Here is a 19,659-nt window from a genome sequence, read left to right on the forward strand (position 1 = left end):
GATTAGTAGAATAAAACATTGGAATATAACAAAAGAACATAGAATAAAATAAACCAGACTAAAATGTTAAAAATTCCATAAAATACGAACTGTCCCCCCCCCCCCCCCACCATCCGCTGTGCATTTCCCCTCCCCGGGCCGTCCCTCCCGTGGGCGGGGCCGGCGCAGGCGGGGGCGGCCCCTTTAAGGGGAAGTAGCGCCGGCCGCGAGCGGCGCGCGGGAGCGGCGGGAGCGCGCGGGCGCGCGGGGCGTGCTGCGGCCCGCGGTGAGCGAGTGCTGCGGCCCGGGAGCTGTGCGCGTCCGCCGGCGAGGGACCGCGGCCCGGCAGGTGCGGGGAGCGGGGCTGTGAGGGGCTGGGGGCGGTGTGAGGGCATGGAGAGGCTGTGAGGGAGGACGGCCCCGCGGGACGGGCTCGGAGGGGCCGCCGGGGAAGGGGCCTGGCGGGGGCCGCGTGTGCCCGGCCCTGCCCACGTGTCCCCGCAGCCCCGGGGCCGCGTTCCCCGTCGGGGCCGGGCCGGGACCTGTTGAGGCGCGGCGCCGCCTCCCCGCTCTGGCGGTAATTGTGTGCGCCTGGGCCCCGCGGCCCGGCCCGAGCCCCTCAGCAGGGCCCGGAGCCGCCCGGGCCCGGGGCACGGATCCGCCTGTGCTGGGGCAGAAACCCCTCGGATGGGACATCCCCGAGCAGAGCTGCTGAGCCCCTTCAGAGGGGTCCGACCTGCCGCAGGATTCGTGAGCAACCGAAAAATCCATAATGAGGAAAAGAGAATGTCGCAGAGAGTTGCTGGCACAACTGTGAAGTTACAGCTTTCAACTTCCCTATTTTATCCCACCTTCTCGACACTCTCCAGCCCAGCTGCTGTAGGTAAAGGTGTAGCTCTGAAGTTCCAACCTTTTAGTCTTTAAACTGGTCGGGGAATGAGGAATTTTCCACTTTTTTTTCAGGTCATGGTGAGCCACAGCTCAGCTGTCATGGGGGAGAATGTGTCAGGAGAACTTGAAAGCAAATTCTTGCTCTGCTTCTGTCTCTTGCTGCAGGCTCAGGAATTCTGATCTTACAGAGCTGCCTCTGCTCTGATCTGTGCGTAGAGAGCTCAGCTCCTTCAGAGAAACCTGTGTGAGAAGGACAGGCAAAAGGAAAGGGCAGGAAGTCCTCTGGAGGGAAAGGACAGAGGATCTGGAGTTGTCAGTGTCCATCATCGATGTTTGGGGAAAAGCTTTTCTGTCAGTGCTAGTGAAAGGTAGGATTCACTCCTCTTAGAGCTTGGAGCTGCAGAGTGGCCACAGCCACTCTGGATTTTCATCCCTTTGTTAAAAGCCCCTTTCCGGTCTGGAAATCTTCTGCCAAGTTGCAGGGCAGGGAGGGATTTTGCTGGGAGATGTGAAACTTCCCCAGCCACCTGTTTATCACAGTCCCCAGGGCTTTGTCCTTGTCTTCTGCTTCCTTTCCCAACTTCAGGCTCGCTTCCAGCTCCCTGTTTGTCCATTGCTGTTCCCTGGACTGTGTATCCCATGTTTCAGATTCACTTTCTGTCTTAGTCACTTCTGTGAGGTGAATCTGGGGTGAGCTTGTGACTCTTCAAGATCCCCAGAAAGAGGGAGAGCAGCATTGGGAATTCTTGCCAGTGGTGGTAAACCCTGGAGCTGTTGGTTTATAGCGAGGTGCTGAGCAGGGAGCTGGTTCCCTGTGCCTGGCTCACCTTGCAGCTCCCGGGATGCTCTGATGCTCTGTCACCTGTGCCATCATCAGACATGGAAATGGGCTCCCGTGTGCTTGGAGCAGACTCAGCATCCTGAGCAAAGCTGTCCTGCTTCACTTCAGCTGCCTCTGGAGCTGTTTGCCAGCTGCTTCCTCATCCACATCTAACATGGCCCTTCTGCTGAAGGGGTGAAAAGTACCCCCGACACTGGAATGGGGTGATTTAGTCCCATTTTCAAGGTTGGGCTGTCCAGATCTGTGCTGTGCTTGATCACTCTTGCTTCTCTGTGAAGGCCAGGGATCTCCGTGGCCACTCTAATGAAAGTGTCCCATGTGAGTAGTGAAAGTATCTGGGGTCAGAGCACAGAGATTACAAAACCTTTCCAATCTTGCCCACAGGTCTGGGAAGGGAATTGCTTTCAATTTCTGAGTCTTAATTTCTAGTAAGACAGGGAAGTATTTTTTGGTTCTTGACCCATAAAAGCTGCTGTAAGTGGATGTAGAGCCAGCTTTACTGGAGGTTTATCAGCTTATCTTTAGGAATATGTAATACCCAGCTAATGCTGTCAATAAAGAGTGCACCCTAGGCTGCACCTTTATCCACCTTTTTCCAGATGCCCCTGGGAGGCAGAGTTATCCTGAGACCTGGTTTGGTCTCCTGCCTGCTTCGCTCTGGAGCTGGTGGTGTGGTAGAGGTGCTGCTCTGCTCCTGGTTTAAATGGGTGGGTTTTTGCTGTGGATACATGAAGCAGAAGGAAGGGCAGAGGAAGGGATGGAGGCAGCAAAGGCTAGAAAAAAAAACCAGCAAAACAGCAACTTTTGCAAGTGGGCAAAGCCAGAGCAAAACAATCCATCACACTCTGACAGCTTTGACTTCCTCCAGAAAACCTGGCTGAGGTCCCAAAGGGCTGGTGCTGGTGTTGGGTCAGTGTGAGTGAGACGAGGCCACCGTGGTGATGCTGCCGGATGCTCCCATGTGTGACCCTGTGCTGATTCCAGGGAACTCGGGGGACAGGAGGTGAGCTGGAGCCACCCAGGCTGAGGCTGCAGCAGGAGCTGCACTGAAAGGCCCTGTATATTCTGCAGGCCTCTCTTGAGGCTGTTGTCTGGCTGCCTTTGCTTCCTTCTGTCTTTCCTCTGGCTGTGTGATGTGGTTGGTGTTGAGGTGGTCTCCAGCTCCACATCCATGGGCTCGTTCTCTGCCTGGAGCTGTGCTAAGGGATTGAGTTATTCACATATCTCCTGCCAGGGCAGGAGAGGCCTCGTGGGCCTCTGCTGTCAGCAAGAAACAATTCTGCCATTCATCCCAGAGTGTGACATTAACATAGGGAAAAGGGATGTTTGTCCCTGGGATTATCCATGCTCTGGGAAAGGCTGGTTGTGTGGCCAGCTCGTGCTCCGGCTCAGCCCTGGGGTGTGATCCCACACTTCCTGGGATCCCAGCCCACTGTTAGAATGGTGCCATAGTCATTTTATCCTAATGCAAATTTCATGCTCCAAACTGATGTTAGCTTTGACTTGGGTAGGGGCAAATCCCAATGTTAGAGGGAAATGGAACTGCTGTGGGCCCAGAAATATCCCTGCCCAGTGAGGACAGTACAGAGCCTGCACAAGCAGGGAGAGACGAGCAGCTCAGCTGGGACTTAATAAACACCACCCTGCCCTTCCAGCCCTGCAGTGGGAACACAAGAGGCCTTCCCAAAGGACCAGGCTGCTCTGGGGCCTGGAAAAGTGGGAGCTGCTCCTACTATGCCATCACTGGCCGTGCTCTTCCCTGGAAATACTAGTGTGTGCAGTGAACCTGTGTGTGGAGTCGTGACCCAGCTTGGCAGCTTAGCACAGCCCTGCAGGATTAGCTCTGCCTCCACACGCAGCCCCATCCCGGCTGGATCTGTGGAGACCTTCCAGCAGCAGGCTCTGACATTGCAATGGGTGCAGATGTCACGTAAGAGGCAGCAGGGCTGGCCCGAGTCAGTAACACCCGGGGCCCCGTGGGGCTCCCTGCAGTCACTGCTGCTCCACAGGAACAGTGGGAGATTGCAGCATCTGCTGCCTGACCTTTCCCTCTGGGGAGGGAAGCAGGAGGGGACCTTTTACAGAACTTACTTTCTCATGTGGCTTTTCTCCCTCTGTGGCTGTGGGGAGGAAGGCCAGGGGGATGAACCACGCTGGAAATTTGGGTTTCTTGCTTGCCAGACTGGGTTTTCCAGCCTCCCCAGCGCTCGCTGTGCTCCCTCAGCATCCCTGTGCAGTGTGAGCAGTGTCACCCATAACGTCCCTCCTGTCACTGCCTGTGGTCTGAATGTCAATCCTGAGCTTAAGCCAAGCAATAAACTCCATGTTCATCCATCTGCCCGGGATGGGTGCTGCTGTCTCACTGCTGGCTGACCTGGGCTCTCTGCTCCAAGCAGCAGCATTCCCACCTGCAGCTCTTGATGGGCTCTGCCAGAGCTCCCCTCACCTCTGGTGAGTCCTCTGCTATCCCAGGTACTGCTTAAGTTAACAGGGCTTTTCCCTTTATTCCATAAACTAACTCAACTTTAGGATTGCCTGGAATGCTTGGCTTTGCAGGGGTGAAGGACATGCTTTAAGCCCAGGATAACTATTTTTGGTCTTTTATTATGCTTTTTTCTTTTCTCATGCATATAACCTTGTCCTGCTCCTAAAGCAACCTCTTCCCCTAAGCCACCCTCTTTCCAGGAAGGGCCTGGAGACGTGGGAAGTCCCAGGAGAATTCTACTGTTTCTTACTCTCGGGAATTTCCAAACTGTGCAGCAGATTGGAATTGCAGAGCCTGGGGGTGGCTGGCAACAGGCAGGACCTTCTTAAAGCTGCCTCTGGTGAAAGACAAAAGGCTCTTTGTTTGCCCAAACCTTGGGAATTCAGCATTTCCAGCGTGCCCCTGTTCAGATTTAGTTGCGAAGGCTGCTGCTAAAGCACTTTCTAAAAGAAAAATGTGGATGTTGTCCTGCAGAGCAGCAGAATGAAGTGGGGTTGGAGGTGCAGCTGGGCCGGGTCGAGCTGCTCCTTCTCCAGAAACTTCTGAGCAGCTTCGGCTGCCGGGGCTGAGCGCGGGGGGCGGACAGGGAAGGCAATGCCGAAGGGAACGGCCGTGGCTCTGCTCTCCTGCTGCAACATGGAGTGATCCTGCGGGAGGAAAAACAGAGCTTGCAGAGGGAAGGATTAGCTTTTGGGAAAACATTGGCAGCTCCCTGGGCCGGGAGGCTGGAGGCAGTGCCAGACAGGAAGCGGCTGACGTGGAAGTGCCGGCTGGCCGGGATTATGAATGGCCAGGGTGCCTTCCAGCCACCCTCCTCGCCCTGCCCTGCCCGAGGTAAGCACGGGGCAGACCTTCGCTCCTCATATCACAAATCCATTCGAAAGAGCAGCTGGAAGTCTTGTCCCAGGAAGGCAAGCCCTCATTTGTTGCCAGACTGGCTCTGGAGGCGCAGAAACTGGCTGCCATTAGTGTAGTGCGGCTGCCAGGATTGTTCTGCTCCTCGCTCTCTGTAGTAAAATCTCTTCTTTGATCAGAGAAAACCAGGATCATCCTGTCTCAAGACACTGAGCTAGCGCAGAGTGGCCATGGGAAGGGATTTGTGAAAGGAGGGGGGTGGAATCGTGGAAAAAATGTGCGTGTTTGTCCGTCTTGGCTGTTTTGTGCAAGTTGCCTGTTTGAAGCTGCTTTTCTTCTCTTCCTCTCTCTGTAAATTCAGGTTTTTACTTGAAATGCTCGTCTAGAATACCTTTATCAGGACTGCTTTATCAGTCAGGGGTGTTTGTGTCCTGTGTTGTGAACTCTGGTCTGGCATTAAGGGCCCTGGGAATGGCTTGGGGGGAGCAGGATCGAGTCTTCCCTCTTCTGGGAGCTCTGGGGACACGGTGGCTGTCACAGGCTCCCCAACCCAAGGGTTACAAGCAGCTGGACTCGGTGGGATTCGAGGACAGCAGCCTGGCTTCCCAGATAGGATTTTCCTGGCCAAATCCCTGATTTGAAGAGCTGCATTGCTCCCTGGGCTGTGCTGAAGGGCTGTTCTACCAGAGGCAGCAGGATGTGGCCGGCGAGGCGCTGGGGTCACGGAGGAGGGAGGTGACCTCGTGTCTGACCCCTCCCCAGCTGCGGAGCCGCAGGGTTGGGGCCGCCCATGAAACAACAGAAACGAGCGGGGAGGTTTTTTCCCCTCTTTTGAAAAAGGAAGCTTGGCCTCAGTGCCTGCCAGTGCTGACAGAGGGTGCAGAGCAGGGCTGAGCCCTCTGCAGGAGTGACCTGCTGAGGCCAGGAACAGGTAGGAGCTTGCTGACTGCTGCCTTGCTGGTTTTCCCTGGCTGTTGTTAAACCCCTGTGCAGTGTTGGCAGCAGAGGGGTGCATGGAGTGCTGCTGGGGCTGGCACTGATGGTGCAGTCATGGGACTCCTGGAGTCCTTTTTTGGGCCATTCTGCCTCTGTAGGGAGGGCAGGATCTGTCGGGAACTCTGCTGGCTCCTGGAGAACCTCGCAATGCCTCAGCAGGGTGCAAGGGGAGGCAGTTTCCTGGTGTTTTGGAGGAGGTGACTCTTCCCTTTACCAGACTCTGAACTGCTTTTACAAGTGACCAAGAGTTGGAAAGCAGCCTTCTTCTGCCCAGAGCCTGGTGTTAGAGCAAGGCAGCTCCTCATGATCCACCATTCCTGGCAAGGGAAGAGGAATGGCAGGACCATGCCAACATTCCTGGCAGCAAAACCAGCACAGGAGTGGAGCTGCAGAAGCAGAGAGTCAGAGAAAAGGAACTTTCGGGATGGGAGGGGAAGGGAGGGCTAGGCCTTGAGACCCCTGAGCAGACAAGTCCAGCATAGCAGGGAGCTGCTCCTCCCGTGTCCCTGGGATAAGCTGGAGGTGTGTGTGCCCTGGACAGCCCACGGGGGTCACGGGCCCTGTGATCCCGAGCGCTGGCCAAGGTCCTCTCGGAGCACCGCTGACGTCTGCTGTGATCCTGGCTGCCTGAAAGGAGGCGGCAATAAAACGTACTGAGGTTTGTTTAGTGGGGGGAGTGGTTTTTCCCCTCACCTTTAAAGCTTCAGATACCATCCAGGTGCTTTGCATGTCCCATTTCCCAATTGTTTCTAACCTTTCCTTTCCCTTGTGTGTGGGGGCGGTGTCAGCTGTGACTCCTGCCTGTGGAAGTAGGTGTTGTACAGATGATATCATCTCCGAGCAATGTCAGGGATGCTTTGGTCTCTGTGCCTCTTTATTTTTATTTTTTTCCTAGAGCTAAATGTTTCTTTTAGCTCATTGCAGTCAGAGACCATAATTAAATAGGCTGCATCTGCTTGATGTCTCAGCTACTCATTTTGCTAATGCTTCACACAGATGCTGAATCGTCTGAGAGACAATTGCTCTGTGTTGAGCTCCCCTGTTCTCAGGGATGATGTCTTCATAGGATCAGGAATTTGTTTGTAGGACAAGTACTGCCTCCTACACCAAGTGAACTGCTCTGCACAGAGACCCTGACAAATGTGAGGGCAAGGAAATCCCCAGCCATGTGCAAGGGTAAGAGTCAGATCCTGCCAGGGATGGGGCAGCCCGGGATGCAGGGACAGGCTGGGAATGAGAGGCTGGAGAGCAGCACCGTGGGAAGGGACCTGGGGGTCCTGGTCAGTGGCAAGTTGGATCTGAGGCACCGCTGAGTCCTGGCAGCCCAAAGGGCCGCCCTGTCCTGGGGGCAGCAGGCCAGGGAGGGATTGTCCCACTCTGCTCTGCCCTGGGGCAGCCTCAGCTCCAGTGCTGGGGGCACTTTGGGCACCACAAGGTCAGAAGGAGCCAAAGCTGTTGGAGAGTGTCCCAAGGAGGGACACGGAGCTGGGGAAGGTCTGAGGAGCGGCTGAGGGCACTTGGCTCGTTCAGCTGGAGCACAGGAGATGAGGGGAGGCTCCTCGGGGCTGCAGCTCCTCCCGAGGGGAGGCAGAGGGGCAGGGGCTGAGCTCTGCTCTGGGACAGCTCCTGGAGCCCAGCGAGGGCTGGAGCTGTGCCAGGCCTTGGCATGGAGCTCAGGGAAAGGTTCTTCCCCCCGAGGGTGCTGGCACTGCCCAGGCTCCCCAGGGAATGGTCCCGGCCCCGAGGCTGCCAGAGCTGCAGGAGCGTTTGGACAGCGCTCTCAGGGCTGCTCAGGGTGGGGCTGTTGGGGGGTCTGGGCAGGGACAGGGGCTGGGCTGATGATCCCTGGGGGTCTCTTCCAGCTCAGGATATTCTGAGATTCTATGAAGAGTCTCTCCATCCTGGTCAGATAAGAAAAATGGTTGGTGTTTGTTTCTTGATGTGTGGTGCCAAAGCCAGGGCATGTTTGTGTGGGTATTCTCAGTTCAGTCAGAGAGAGAGTATCTAACCAGGCAAGAGCCTGGTTAGAAACTCTCCTTTCTCTCTGACTGAACTGAGAATACCTATATTTTTGGTTTTACCCTTGGGTTTTACTCCATCCACATCCATGCCAGGCCCTGCAGTGCAGATCCTCTAGACAAGAAGCAGGGATGGAGTCACACTGCTGAGGGTGCTCCAATGAGCCCCATGGAGGGTGGTGCTCCTGCTGCTTTGTGGTTTCTTGTGTGAGAGGATGTGTTTTCCTCCATCTCCAGTGCAGGAAACTCATCACAAGTGCTTCCCTGGACTTGCTGCTGGAAGTAGCAGCAGCCTCAGCACCTGCTGCTCACATTGCTGGTTCCATGGGGCCCGTGCCTCAGTTCCAGGGTGGGCGCAGTCCCTGGAGCTTCCGGCTCTGTCACAGGATGTGGCCAGGCTGTGACACAGCTCCTGCTAACCAGCACTGCTCAGCTGTCTCTCCACACCCCTCACTTCTTCCTCTGCCACGTCTGGGGCGGGATCACGCTCCAAAGGACCCATCTGCCAAGGGTTTGTGCTGGGTTTGCCTCTCCTGAGGTGGCTCACGGGGTCACAGCAGCTGTTTTGGCAGCAGGAAGGCCAGGTTGGATGGGGCTTGGAGCAACCTCATCTAGTGGAAGGTGTCCCTGCCTGTGTCAGGGAGTTGCAGCTGCATGGTCTTTAAGGTTCCTTCCAACCTAAACCATTCCATGATGACATATCTGCTCTAGATACACCTCTCAGCCCATGGTGGGTCCCACTGAACCACATTAAAATGCTTTTAGGGTTTCTCCCAACACATTATAGCCCATTATTGGGGTTTGGATCTCTCAGCTCCTGCATGAAAGAGGTTACTGAGCCCATTACCGCAGGAAATGTTGAGCCTGTTCTTAGTGAGGTAAACTGGAGTGGTTTGGGGTTTCTTCCTCACTGTAATTAAATAAGGAAACAAGAGGCCTTGGCTTTAAAGCTTTTTAATCTTTCTTCAGAGAAGAACTGCTGATTAGCACTGCAGCATCTGTTAGAGACGGGCTCGACTGCAGCCGTGGTAGTCATGACCTTGAGTTTGGGATGTGCTTGCCAGCATTTGAGGACACTATTTACCTATTGGAGCAACACTGAGGCCTCATGTAAACCTAAGTAGATTCTACTTGGAGAAAGAATTTTTTTTTTTTTGCTTGCTTGTTTATAGAATTATGGAAACTTATTTATGCTATTTAAAGCATCAGCTTAATTTCTATTACTTTATTCATTTCTCTGACCAACACATGTAGAATAATATTTTTGGTACACAAAGCTTTCTGCCTTAAGCTTTCATCAAAGAGCAGCCTGGCATAAATTCTGTGAGGGGCTGGATGTGGGAACAAAGGAAGTATAATTAGCTACAGATAAACAGAGCTGTGTTTCTTGTCAGCATCCCTTCAGATCTCAACTTGTGTCTCACACTTGGAGCTGATTCTTTTCTACAATCTGGAAGAGGAAGATGAGCTTCCCCTCATCTTCCAGTTTTCAACTTGTAAACATGGCTAAACTGAAATGGGAAATATGTTTATGGTCTGTGTGCACCTGCAGAAGAGGCTGTGGCTGCTCTCAGGGCTGGTGTTATTTCAGGGTATTTGCTTTCCGGGTGCCTGAGCTGTGACTTCTCACTGCCCTCCACCTCTTGGTTCCTGTCTCTCACTTTCAGTGGCTGGTTTGGTGGGGGCTGTCTGGCAGCAGCTCTGAGCTGTCTTGTGGGCTGGCATGACCTGGCCTGGCCTTGTTCCCAGAGAGGGGATGAGGAGGTGAAAATGGGATCTGGGTGAAACCCAGCTGGTTTTACCCATTGTCAGTGCATGTGACCCAAGCAGGTGGTGGCATTTCTGCAGGTTTGGGGTCTCATGGTGTGGCACTGTCGGGGTGAGTGGCAGCCCTCTCCCATAGCTGTGGGGCCTGTTCCCTCATTCCCACGTGGATCAGGTCAGGAGGTGACTCTGTTCAGCCCAGGTCACCCCTCCAGCCTCCCCTCCCATCTGCTCCAGCCGGGGAAGGGAAGGGGGAGGAAGGAAAGCTGCCGTGGGCTCCCCCCTTCTCACATGTGGGGCGAGAGCCCAGATGGCATCCCAGATCTCTTCCTATGGGATTGAGAGGAGGTTTCCTGTTGAGAAAGCTGCTCCTAATCGCTGCCCTTCTGTGCTGTGTTGCAGATCAGGACCAGATGAGCAGAGGGAGGTTTGTGTGAAGATCAGAGTCGCCCCAGCGCTGCCCCGGGAAGCGGCCGCGCCTCCGGCTGTCACCGCTGCGGGCCCGGGAGACACGCAAGAGAAGGAAAATGTCCCACGCTTTGAAGCAAGTGTTCAATAAAGACAAAACCTTCCGGCCCAAGCGCAAGTTCGAGCCGGGCACTCAGCGGTTCGAGCTGCACAAGAAGGCCCAGGCCTCGCTCAACGCCGGCCTGGACTTGAAGGTGGCCGTGCAGCTGCCGCCGGGCGAGGAGCAGAACGACTGGGTGGCCGTGCACGTCGTGGACTTCTTCAACCGCATCAACCTCATCTACGGCACCATCAGTGACTATTGCACGGAGCAGTCCTGCCCCGTCATGTCGGGGGGCCCCAAGTACGAGTACCGGTGGCAGGACGAGCACAAGTACCGCAAACCCACGGCCCTGTCCGCGCCCCAGTACATGAACCTGCTCATGGACTGGATCGAGGTGCAGATCAACAACGAGGACATCTTCCCCACCAACGTCGGTGAGTTTGGGTCCCAGCTGGGGCTGCGGGGAGGGAGGGGGTGCGGAGCCTTCTCGTGAAGCCCCTGTTGCTGTTCCAGGAGATGCTGCAGCACAGCTGACTCCTGTAGCAGGGCAGTGAGCTCTTCCCAGCTCTTCTGCAGTGCTGGAATGCCCAGAGCTGTACCAGATCCCACTGGGAGTCATGGATACCTCGAGGCAGTGAAACAGTAGGCTGCCCTTAGAGCAGTTGGTCTCTGAGGTGGCTCTGGAGTGGCTCATGCTGGATGCAGGATGGTTCTGTGGGAGCTGATGGCCAGCCCAGGTCTGAGGCACAGCTCTGTGTCACCTGGTGATGGTGTCACCTGCCATAATCACCCCCTCTGTTATTAGAGGCCACACTGGCTGCCTCTGCCCCTCCTGAGGCACAGGCCATGTTTCATCCACTGCCATGGACCATGGAAACAGGAGTCTGGCCTAAGACATCTCAATCTCCATATCCAAATGCAGCTTGGATTGTTGGGTTTTATTTTGTGATGAAGATGGAATCATTTAGTCTCTTAAGTTATCAGGTAAATACAACTGAGCCTATGCAGAGCTTCCATCTCCTGGGGTGGAGGAGATGAGGTGCAGCAGAGCTCCCTCCCTCCTTCCTGCTCCGGTGTTCATCCCTTTGGAGCTCTGATGGGATGCAGTTGGTCCCTATTTGGGGCACATCTGCCACTTGAGCATCCACAGGGATCCTCCACTGTGCCAAAATGCTGCTTAAACCTGGTGTTGAGTGGGCAGAGAGGGGAGAAGGGCCATAAACAGCCAGTTTTGAGACAGCTGCAGCCCCAAACCCTCCCCAGCCGTCCTTCTCACGCTGCACAGGCTCTGCTGCAGCTCTCTGGGGACCTCGCTGGGAGTGTTGGTTCTGTTCTGGGCTGCAGGACGAGCTTCCGACAGCACGAGGGTTGTGGTTTGGGGTTTTTTATTTGTTACTGTCTTCAGCTCAGCTTTTATCAGGTCCTTCAATGCTGACTGAAATGCTGCAGCTCTGGCAGAGCAAGGAAAGGGTTTAACTCATCCTTGTTCCTCCAGAAAGAGTGTGAACTTTACACCCTGATAACCCATGGAGGTGACTGCATGGCCAGACTGCTCTGCTGCAGGAGCACAGCCAGACAGTCCTGGAGCCTTCAAAGAGGACCTTAACAGCTTTAATTTTTAACCAGAGAGCTAAAGATGTACCAAAACAAGGGATAACTGTAGGGAGTTAACAGCACCAGCCCTTTCCTTTGAGAAATTGCTTGGTTGTATCTGGTGTTTTGCACTGTTTTTATATATAAATCAAACAGGAGTAGAAGAAAACTCTTGTTTGACTGAAACAACTGCTGGGAATGTGGGCTCTGCTTTCACAGCAGTGCATCACTCTGTCACTTAAAAAAATCTTTGCTTTGAAAAATATGATCCAAAGGAAAGGAAAACGGAGAGGGGAGCTGGAAATGACCAGGGACAGAACTTTTGACTCAATCTGTCCATTGTGCAAATTTATTTTAGCCACAAGCAACTAGTTTTAACTTGACCAAAGGTTTTTCATGGCCACTCTTCCCCTCCCAAGGTACTCCCTTTCCCAAGAACTTCCTCCCAGTGGTGAAGAAGATTCTCTCCAGGCTCTTCCGGGTGTTTGTCCACGTCTACATCCACCACTTCGACAGGATCACCCAGATGGGCTCGGAGGCCCACGTGAACACCTGCTACAAGCACTTTTACTATTTTGTGAAAGAGTTCAATCTCATAGACACCAAGGAGCTGGAGCCCCTGGTGAGTGCCTGGTGGGGCTCTCAGGGTCTGTGGGGAGTCACTGAGGGCTCTGGAAACCTTCTCAGGAGGCCCCACTTCCAATCCTGGGGTCAGTTTTGGCCCCTCACTCCAACGAAGACATTGAGGGGTTGGATGGAGCATGTCCAGAGATGGGAACAGAGCTGGGAAAGGGTCTGGAGCCCCAGGAGCAGCTGAGGGAGCTGGGGAGGCTCAGCCTGGAGGAAAGGAGGCTCAGGGGGGACCTTGTGGCTCTGCACAGCTCCTGACAGGAGGGGCTCAGTCTTGTCCCAGGTAACAAGTGACAGGACAGAAGGGAGCAGTCTCCAGCTGTGCCAGTGGAGGTTTAGATTGGAGTCAAGGGAAAATTTCTTCACTAAAGGGGTGGGGCAAGCATTGGAAAGGTCTGCCCAGGGCAGTGTTGGAGTCACCATTCTTAGAGTGCTCAAAAAACACGTGGCTGTGACACTTGGGGACATGGTTTAGTGGTGACACAGCAGTGGTGGGGTAATAGTTGATGATTTTGGGAGTTTTTCCAACCCTTAAGTATTTCATGATTCTCTTCTAAAGCTGGTTGCCCAAATTCAGGACCAGTTGGCCTTGCAGTGCAAGTGTCAGAAACCTGGGAGTCAGGATGTGACTGGGATGTGCTGGGAATAGAAATGGTGGGGAGAACACAGCCATGCCCAAACTGGAGCTGTGGGCAGCAGGGTCACTGGTATTGACAGCTAAACACAGGGGTTTTTATCTACACCCTCCCCTGGGGGCCTGGATCCTCCTTCACAGTCCCTTGTCTTCTCTGTCCCTTTGACAGAAGGAAATGACCTCCCGGATGTGCCACTGAGCTCAGACCTTCCTGCTCCCACCTCGGCACCTCTTCCGAGGACTCCGAGCCCCAATCCCACATTGGAGACGTGATTCAAGGGGAGAACAGAGATGTTTCGTTTAAGAAATTATATATTTTTAATGAGTTTCAATGTAAAACTGTGATACTGCAGGGATATTTTTTTAAAGATGCTCTAGATTAACTAATTTTTTATAGTAATTTCTATAAAAAAAAGAAAGAAAATATTTTGTGGGCCACTTGATGGGAATGTTGGCTCTCGGAGTGGGGAAGAGCTGCCTGAGCTGCCTCCTCTGTGTGCCCTGAGTGAGCTGAGCCAGACTCTTCACACAGAGCTGTGTCGTGGGGCTGGTGCTGCCACGGAAGCGGTGCCTCCCTCGGGATGCACATTTCCTGAAGGCAGGGTACAGGACTGGTGTACATGGATCCCCAGGTGTGGATCTCCCAGCACCTCTTCCACTGGCTGTGAGTCCGGGTTTGGGGCAGAGCTGCTCTGTGCCCACCTGTCCCCAAGGCCTGGCTCTCGTGCTCTCCCTCTGAGCTGGGACTGGGCTTCATCCGTGGCTGCCACAGCTGGGGCCAGTGCTGTTGGAGTGGAAATCTGCCCTCTGCACACACAGCCCGGCTGTGGCTCTGCGCTGTCCCCATGGGGACACAGATCCACACTGGCAGCTCCTCATGGGAGCTACCAGAGGGAAAGTGCTGGGACAGGCACCAGGAATTCTCCTCTGTCCCCTCCCTCCCTGTCCCTCGTGGTACGCTGACCCTGCCGGGACCATCCCGCTTCCTGCTGGGGTATAGAGCCTTCTCCCCGTTCCCCAGCATCACCACCCTGCCCAGCTGTGCACATCTGGGACCAAAATCTCTGCTGTGCAGCCAGAGCCCCCCAGCCTCGCCCGCTGCTTGCACGAGGAGAGCTTGGCAGTGCCCCCTGGTAGGTGGTGAGTCTACCTAGGATCTGGGACCAGTAAGTGACCAAACTGCACCACTAACCATTTCTTCCTTACAAAGCATTCCCGTGCCCTGGAATCTCTGTACATACGTGACTCCCTCATTTCTCATCTGCCGTTAGGACACTCGTACAAATACCACTCGTGCTCTGAAATGGAACCAATAAATTATGTTGTATTTACACAGCACACGCCGCTGCCGAGCGTCTCGTGACTGCACGTTCGTCAGAACCTTCCCATCAGCAAAACAAACACGGGGTGTTTGGGCTCCCTGGGGATTGTGCTGGGGAGCTGGGAGCTCGTGGGTGTGTGCTCCTGGCACAGCTCCTGGGGCTTGGTTGGGTTCCTCCCGCTCTCCATGTGCCAGGTCCAGGCTGCTCCGAGCCCTGCGCTGGGTCCCAAGGCCATGGGGCCTGACCAGCAGCCTGGGGTTGTCCTGACTTGTGTCTGCAGTGTCTCTGTACCCAAGGGTTGAGCTGTTCTCCGAGCTCTGAAACTCGGGTGGAAGTGGGGAGAGGGGAATTCCAGCTCACCAACTTGCCAAGAGGCTCCTCTACCATGGGAAGGAGCCAGGGGTGCAGTCATTGAGACTGGTGGACTAAATTGGGAAAAACTGCATTTGGGGGATGCACATTGTTTTCCTGTCCAGGAGGGAAGTGAGAGGCTCCCCAGCTGTAGCTGCTCCTGTTCCCTGCCTGCAGCACTGGCTCTTGCCTGTTCCCCTGCCTGGTGGAAGTGCTGGGACCACCCTCCAGCCCCTCTCCCAGTGTTGTGTGGGTGCAGCTCAGCTGGAGAACATGCTGTTCCTTGGTGTGGAATATCTCTTTGGCCAGCCTGGGTCAGCTGCCCCAGCCCTGCTTCCCCCAGTTGTTGTGCCCCTCCTTGCTGGCAGAGCACGGAGCACACAAAGTCCTTGGCTTAGGGTAAGCACTGCTCAGCACCACCAAAACACTGGTGTGTTATCAGCATTATTCTCATCCCAGATCCCAAACACAGCCCTGTACCGGCTACTGGGGAGAGAACTGGCTCTGTCCCAGTGAAACCAGGACACGTGCTGAGCTGTGGTGGGGCTGCAGGTGGGTGGCGAGTGGTGCTGGCTCAGCCCTCGGAGCCAGGGCAGCTCCTGCCACTGTTCCTCAGCTTCCCTTTTCACACCCACCTGGAGTGCTGTGGGTGCTGAGTCCGGGCACGGTGTGCCACCCCAACCAGTTGTGACCCCCGGGGCTGCAGGGACCTGCCTTCCTCAGCCCCCCTTTCTTTTTGGGGGAAAGACCCTCCCATGAGAGACCAGCTCAGCCAAGGGAGGAAGAAGAAAAGCACCTTTGTAGGAGATGTGGCAGGGCTGGAGGTGCTGAGCCCGGCCCCACGCCCGGCAGTGCAGGATGTTGCCCAGACAGGTCTGTGGAGCCACAGCTCAGCCTTCTCTGCCTCTGCCCCGGCAGCCCCAGCCCCACTTTCATCTCCCCAGGCTTTCATCTCGTGTTTACTTGCTCCTGAGCTGCAGCTGTGAGCGCTGCAGGGAGCAGGCAGCTGTGAGCCCCTGGGGCTGAGCCCCCAGGGCTGAGTTCCCAGTGCTGAGCCCTCCAGGCTGAGCACCCCAAACTGCAGCCCCAGTGCTGAGCACCACAAGCTGAGCCCCCCAGGCTGAGCCCCCCAAGCTGAGCCCAGCCTGGTGAGGTGTTAGCCTAGATCAGCACCTCTCGGTGGTTTCACTGCTCATCCCCCTGGCACTGGTTGGGTGCAGAAGCATCACAAAGGCTGTGCTGAGCATCCAGAGAAGAGCTTTGCAGATCTGCTCTGCAGGGCCTGGGCTGAGCAGGTACCGTGCCCAGGGCTCCAGCAGCCTCCCTCCTGCGGGGCTGATCCCTTCCCAAAAAGCACAGATGGCATCTGCCCCGGAGCTGGAGCGGGCGCGGGCTGGCACAGAGGGGGCTGTGGCTGCCGTATGTTCCGAGAGAAATGCTCCTTTCCTGTGCTTCAGAGCAGGGTCTCCTGCTGTTCCCAGGAAGCTGTGGCTCGTCCTGATCCTCCCCTGCTGGGCTTCTCCATCCCCTGAACCCTGAGGAGCTCAGGAGCTTTAGAGCCTCAGTTCTGCCATGAATCTGGATTTAGGATTCTGCCAACAACATCAGTTTGTCAGAGATGAGTGATTTAGGGTCACTCAAAGAGTCACTGTCAATGCTGTTAGCGGAAGTTATTTTAATATGAATCTATGAAAGTGGGATTTAACAGAGTACAATAATGAGGTTCGCTCTGGTACTTCCTACATGGATGTAAAAGACTAAGGAAAATCAAGCTGGAATTGAGCTGGAGTGATTTACACTGAGACTGAATATTTAAAAGGGTAAGAGACCCTTCTGTTGAGTATAAGGTTCAGACAAGACCCTGCTTCTTCCTAAACTCCTCATGGACCTTAGGTACAGCCCAGGTTCAGTCTTCTCAGATTGGACAGTGGTTCACATATGAAGGAATTAAATACATGGATTTCATTGATGTTAATTCAGGCTGTTGTCAGGAACTCACTGAGGAGCTGTTCCAAGTAAGGGTCTCTCAGTCCCATCCCAAACCCTGAGACGTGTCCCACTCCAGAGCAGATCACAGCTGCAGATTAGGGGGAACTCAAACTGCACTCATCCAAAGATCTGTTGTTGGTGGAAAGGTCTCTGTTCCTTGAGGCACAGGTCAGGAGATGTCCCTGCTCCAGGACACCACGGCCCAGTCTCACTGCCAGGCAGGGAGAGCTCAAGGTGCCCGCTGGTGCCTTGCTGGCAGGATGATGGCATGAAGCAGGTTTGGCTCACAGGGAAAAGTGCAGGGGGCTCCTTGTACCTACAACTTTCATTGTTCATTGATCATTCTTGGAAAAGACACCTGCTCTCCATGTGTTAATCCCACAATCGGTTCTGAGCTCACAAGCATTGATGCTCCCTGGGGCACTCTGCTCCTTCATGGGTTTCCTGGACTTTTTGGCTCTGGCCTTTTCCTCCTCTGGATCCCAGACCAGACCATTGCTGGGTTGGTGGAAGGGTTGAGCACCATCTGTCACAAGTCCCATCAGGGTTTGCTCAAAGTGGGGGCAGCCTTTGCACAGACCCTTGGAAAGCAGCCAAGGGGGAGCAGGGGCTGGGGGTCTCCTATGACACCTGTGGCTGCGTGTCCGTGGGGTCTGTGCCAGAGCCACGTCCCGCTGGGTGAGGACAGGGATGTCCCCACCTGCCACCACCTCCCTGGGCAGCAGCTCCTGCTCAGAGCGGTGCTGGGACTGTGCTGTGACAGAAGGATGTCCTTACACTGCCCTGCCCTGCCCCTCCAGCCCTGGGCACTGTCCCAGAGACAGCAGGGGCACCCCTCCAAGGGGCCCTGCGCCCACGGACTGTGTTCCCATCCCCAGGAGGTGCTGCCTCATTCCATGCACCTTTTGAGTTGGGAGCAGGAAGGTGGCATGAGACATGTCCCTGCACAGCTCTGCTGTCACACTCAGCCCCCCAGACCCTGGGAGTGCCTCCATCCCTCACCGTCCCTCATCCCTGCACAGGCAGCAGACGCTTTCCAAGCTCTGAAATGTGCTTTTTGTTTGTTCTGTGCTCCCTGGACAGCTGATGCCTCTGGAGCCAGATTCCCCAGGGTCCCTGGCAGCCTCCAGCCCTGATCCGTGCCCGCCTCCTCCCGGGCAGGGCTCTGGGTTTGCTCTGCTCCAGTTTTGGGCTCCATGGAGGAGGTGACAGCCATTCCTGGGCCAAGGGAGCAGTCACCAGCATGGCACGTGCTCCCTCTCCCTTGTATGGCACAGGCCAGGCCAGGAGCCAGCAGCTCCAGGAACATGGGCAGGACCTGGAATGTTTCTGGGAAAATGCTGGAGCAGGGAGGACATGTGCCATCCCCGCGGGTGACACCGACACCGAGGCCACCTGCTGCTCCGGCCCCACGGGGACAGCAGGTCCCTCCTCACCCGCTGCCTCACCAGGAGAAGGGGCCCCAGGATCATTTTTGCTCCTGGTGAACAAATCCCTGCTAACCCCAGCGGCTGCCGGGACTGACGTCCTCCAGCACGGGGTGTACAGGCCCTGCTGTGGTTTCAGTGCCCTTTCCAAGGGAGCAAGGGGAATTTTTTGATGCTTTGGGAGTTTTTTTGCTCCTTCTAAGAAAATATGCAACATGCCAGCCTGCACCTCTTCCTGCCACGTCCCTGGGCTTCCCCAGAATGACCCAGCTGCAGGGGGTCAGGGCTGCTGCTGCAGATTTCCCCCTTCCTAGGGAATTTGGAGGATAGAGGAGGGTAAAAAGAGCCTGGGGTGTTTAAAGTCCTCCTGAAAATGCTTCTCTCATTTGCTGCTGTCTGCTAAGACAGGACTCCCACTATGGCACAGCATGGAGCCCTGTCCCTTCCCTTCTCCCAGACACCCCAAAAACAGAGCTCCCAAGCTCCTGCCCCTTTTTTGGGGGGTTGCAGAGGTTTCCCTCCTGGAGGAACTTGCTCCATCTTTCCAGTAGATCCCTGGGCCAAGCCCCATCCCAATCCTTGTCCATGACCATGTCCATGTCCTTGTCCCCTGGGTTTTGGCTGGTGTGGGGTGTCAGGGCCAGGACTGGACAATGGGGGATGGAGGATGCTCCCCACTGAACTGACACCTCCCTTGAAGGACTTTTTGGGGGTGAAACCACCCCAAGGTGTGTTTGTACCCTCCCTCAGGACACGCTTCCCTGCAGCTTCCATGTTGGGTTCCAGCTACTCTCTCCCCTTATGGCACCTCTTCCAGCTGGGGAAACTGAGGAACGACACCGCCACCCCCCTCCATGTGACCCCTCTCGCTCTGCCTGTCCCCTGCTGTCCCTGGGACACCCTGGGCAACTCTCCTGGGCAAGGGGGCAGCCCTGAAATGTGGGGGTAAAGCAGGAGCTGGGAAAGCCAGGCAGGGTTCACCCCAGCCCTGTCCTGCAGCAGATGGGGACTGAGGGACCAGGGCTGTGTCCCTGGGGGAGCCCTGGTGGCAGGGTGGGGACTCGGGGTGCACTGGAGGCCTGGCAGGAGCTGCCAAAACTCTCCCAGTGGCTTCAAGGTGAGGAGGAAACCGAGGATCCACCGGCACAGGAACCAGCTGGGCAGCAAGCCCGTGTGTGCCCTGGGCATGGGGTGGGGGGTGTCCCCTGTGTCCCTCCTGTTCCCTGTCCCTCCCATCCCTCCTGTCCCACCCCAGCACCAGCAGTGTCAAACCTCCGGGTTTCTGCCCAGCAGGAAATTCCAGGGTTTTTGCAGGACTTTTTCATTTGACACAGAGCCAGGGTTCCAAATCCTCCTGCTTCCAGGGGCGGGAA

At 55.5% G+C, this 19,659-nt stretch overlaps 1 protein-coding gene across 1 annotated transcript; it reads left to right on the forward strand.

Annotated features, from left to right (window-relative positions):
- Positions 1 to 211: 211 nt before the first annotated feature.
- Positions 212 to 14,535, forward strand: MOB3A (MOB kinase activator 3A). The gene is made up of 4 exons (XM_021528253.3): positions 212 to 328; positions 10,232 to 10,774; positions 12,353 to 12,555; positions 13,367 to 14,535. The coding sequence occupies exons 2-4, from the start codon at positions 10,357 to 10,359 to the stop codon at positions 13,394 to 13,396; spliced, it is 651 nt and encodes a 216-aa protein (XP_021383928.1). The 5' UTR covers positions 212 to 328; positions 10,232 to 10,356; the 3' UTR covers positions 13,397 to 14,535.
- Positions 14,536 to 19,659: the final 5,124 nt, after the last annotated feature.

This window comes from Lonchura striata, chromosome 28 (genome assembly GCF_050655825.1).
Source record: "Lonchura striata isolate lonStrDom1 chromosome 28, ASM5065582v1, whole genome shotgun sequence".
NCBI classification, from domain to species: Eukaryota; Metazoa; Chordata; class Aves; order Passeriformes; family Estrildidae; genus Lonchura; species Lonchura striata.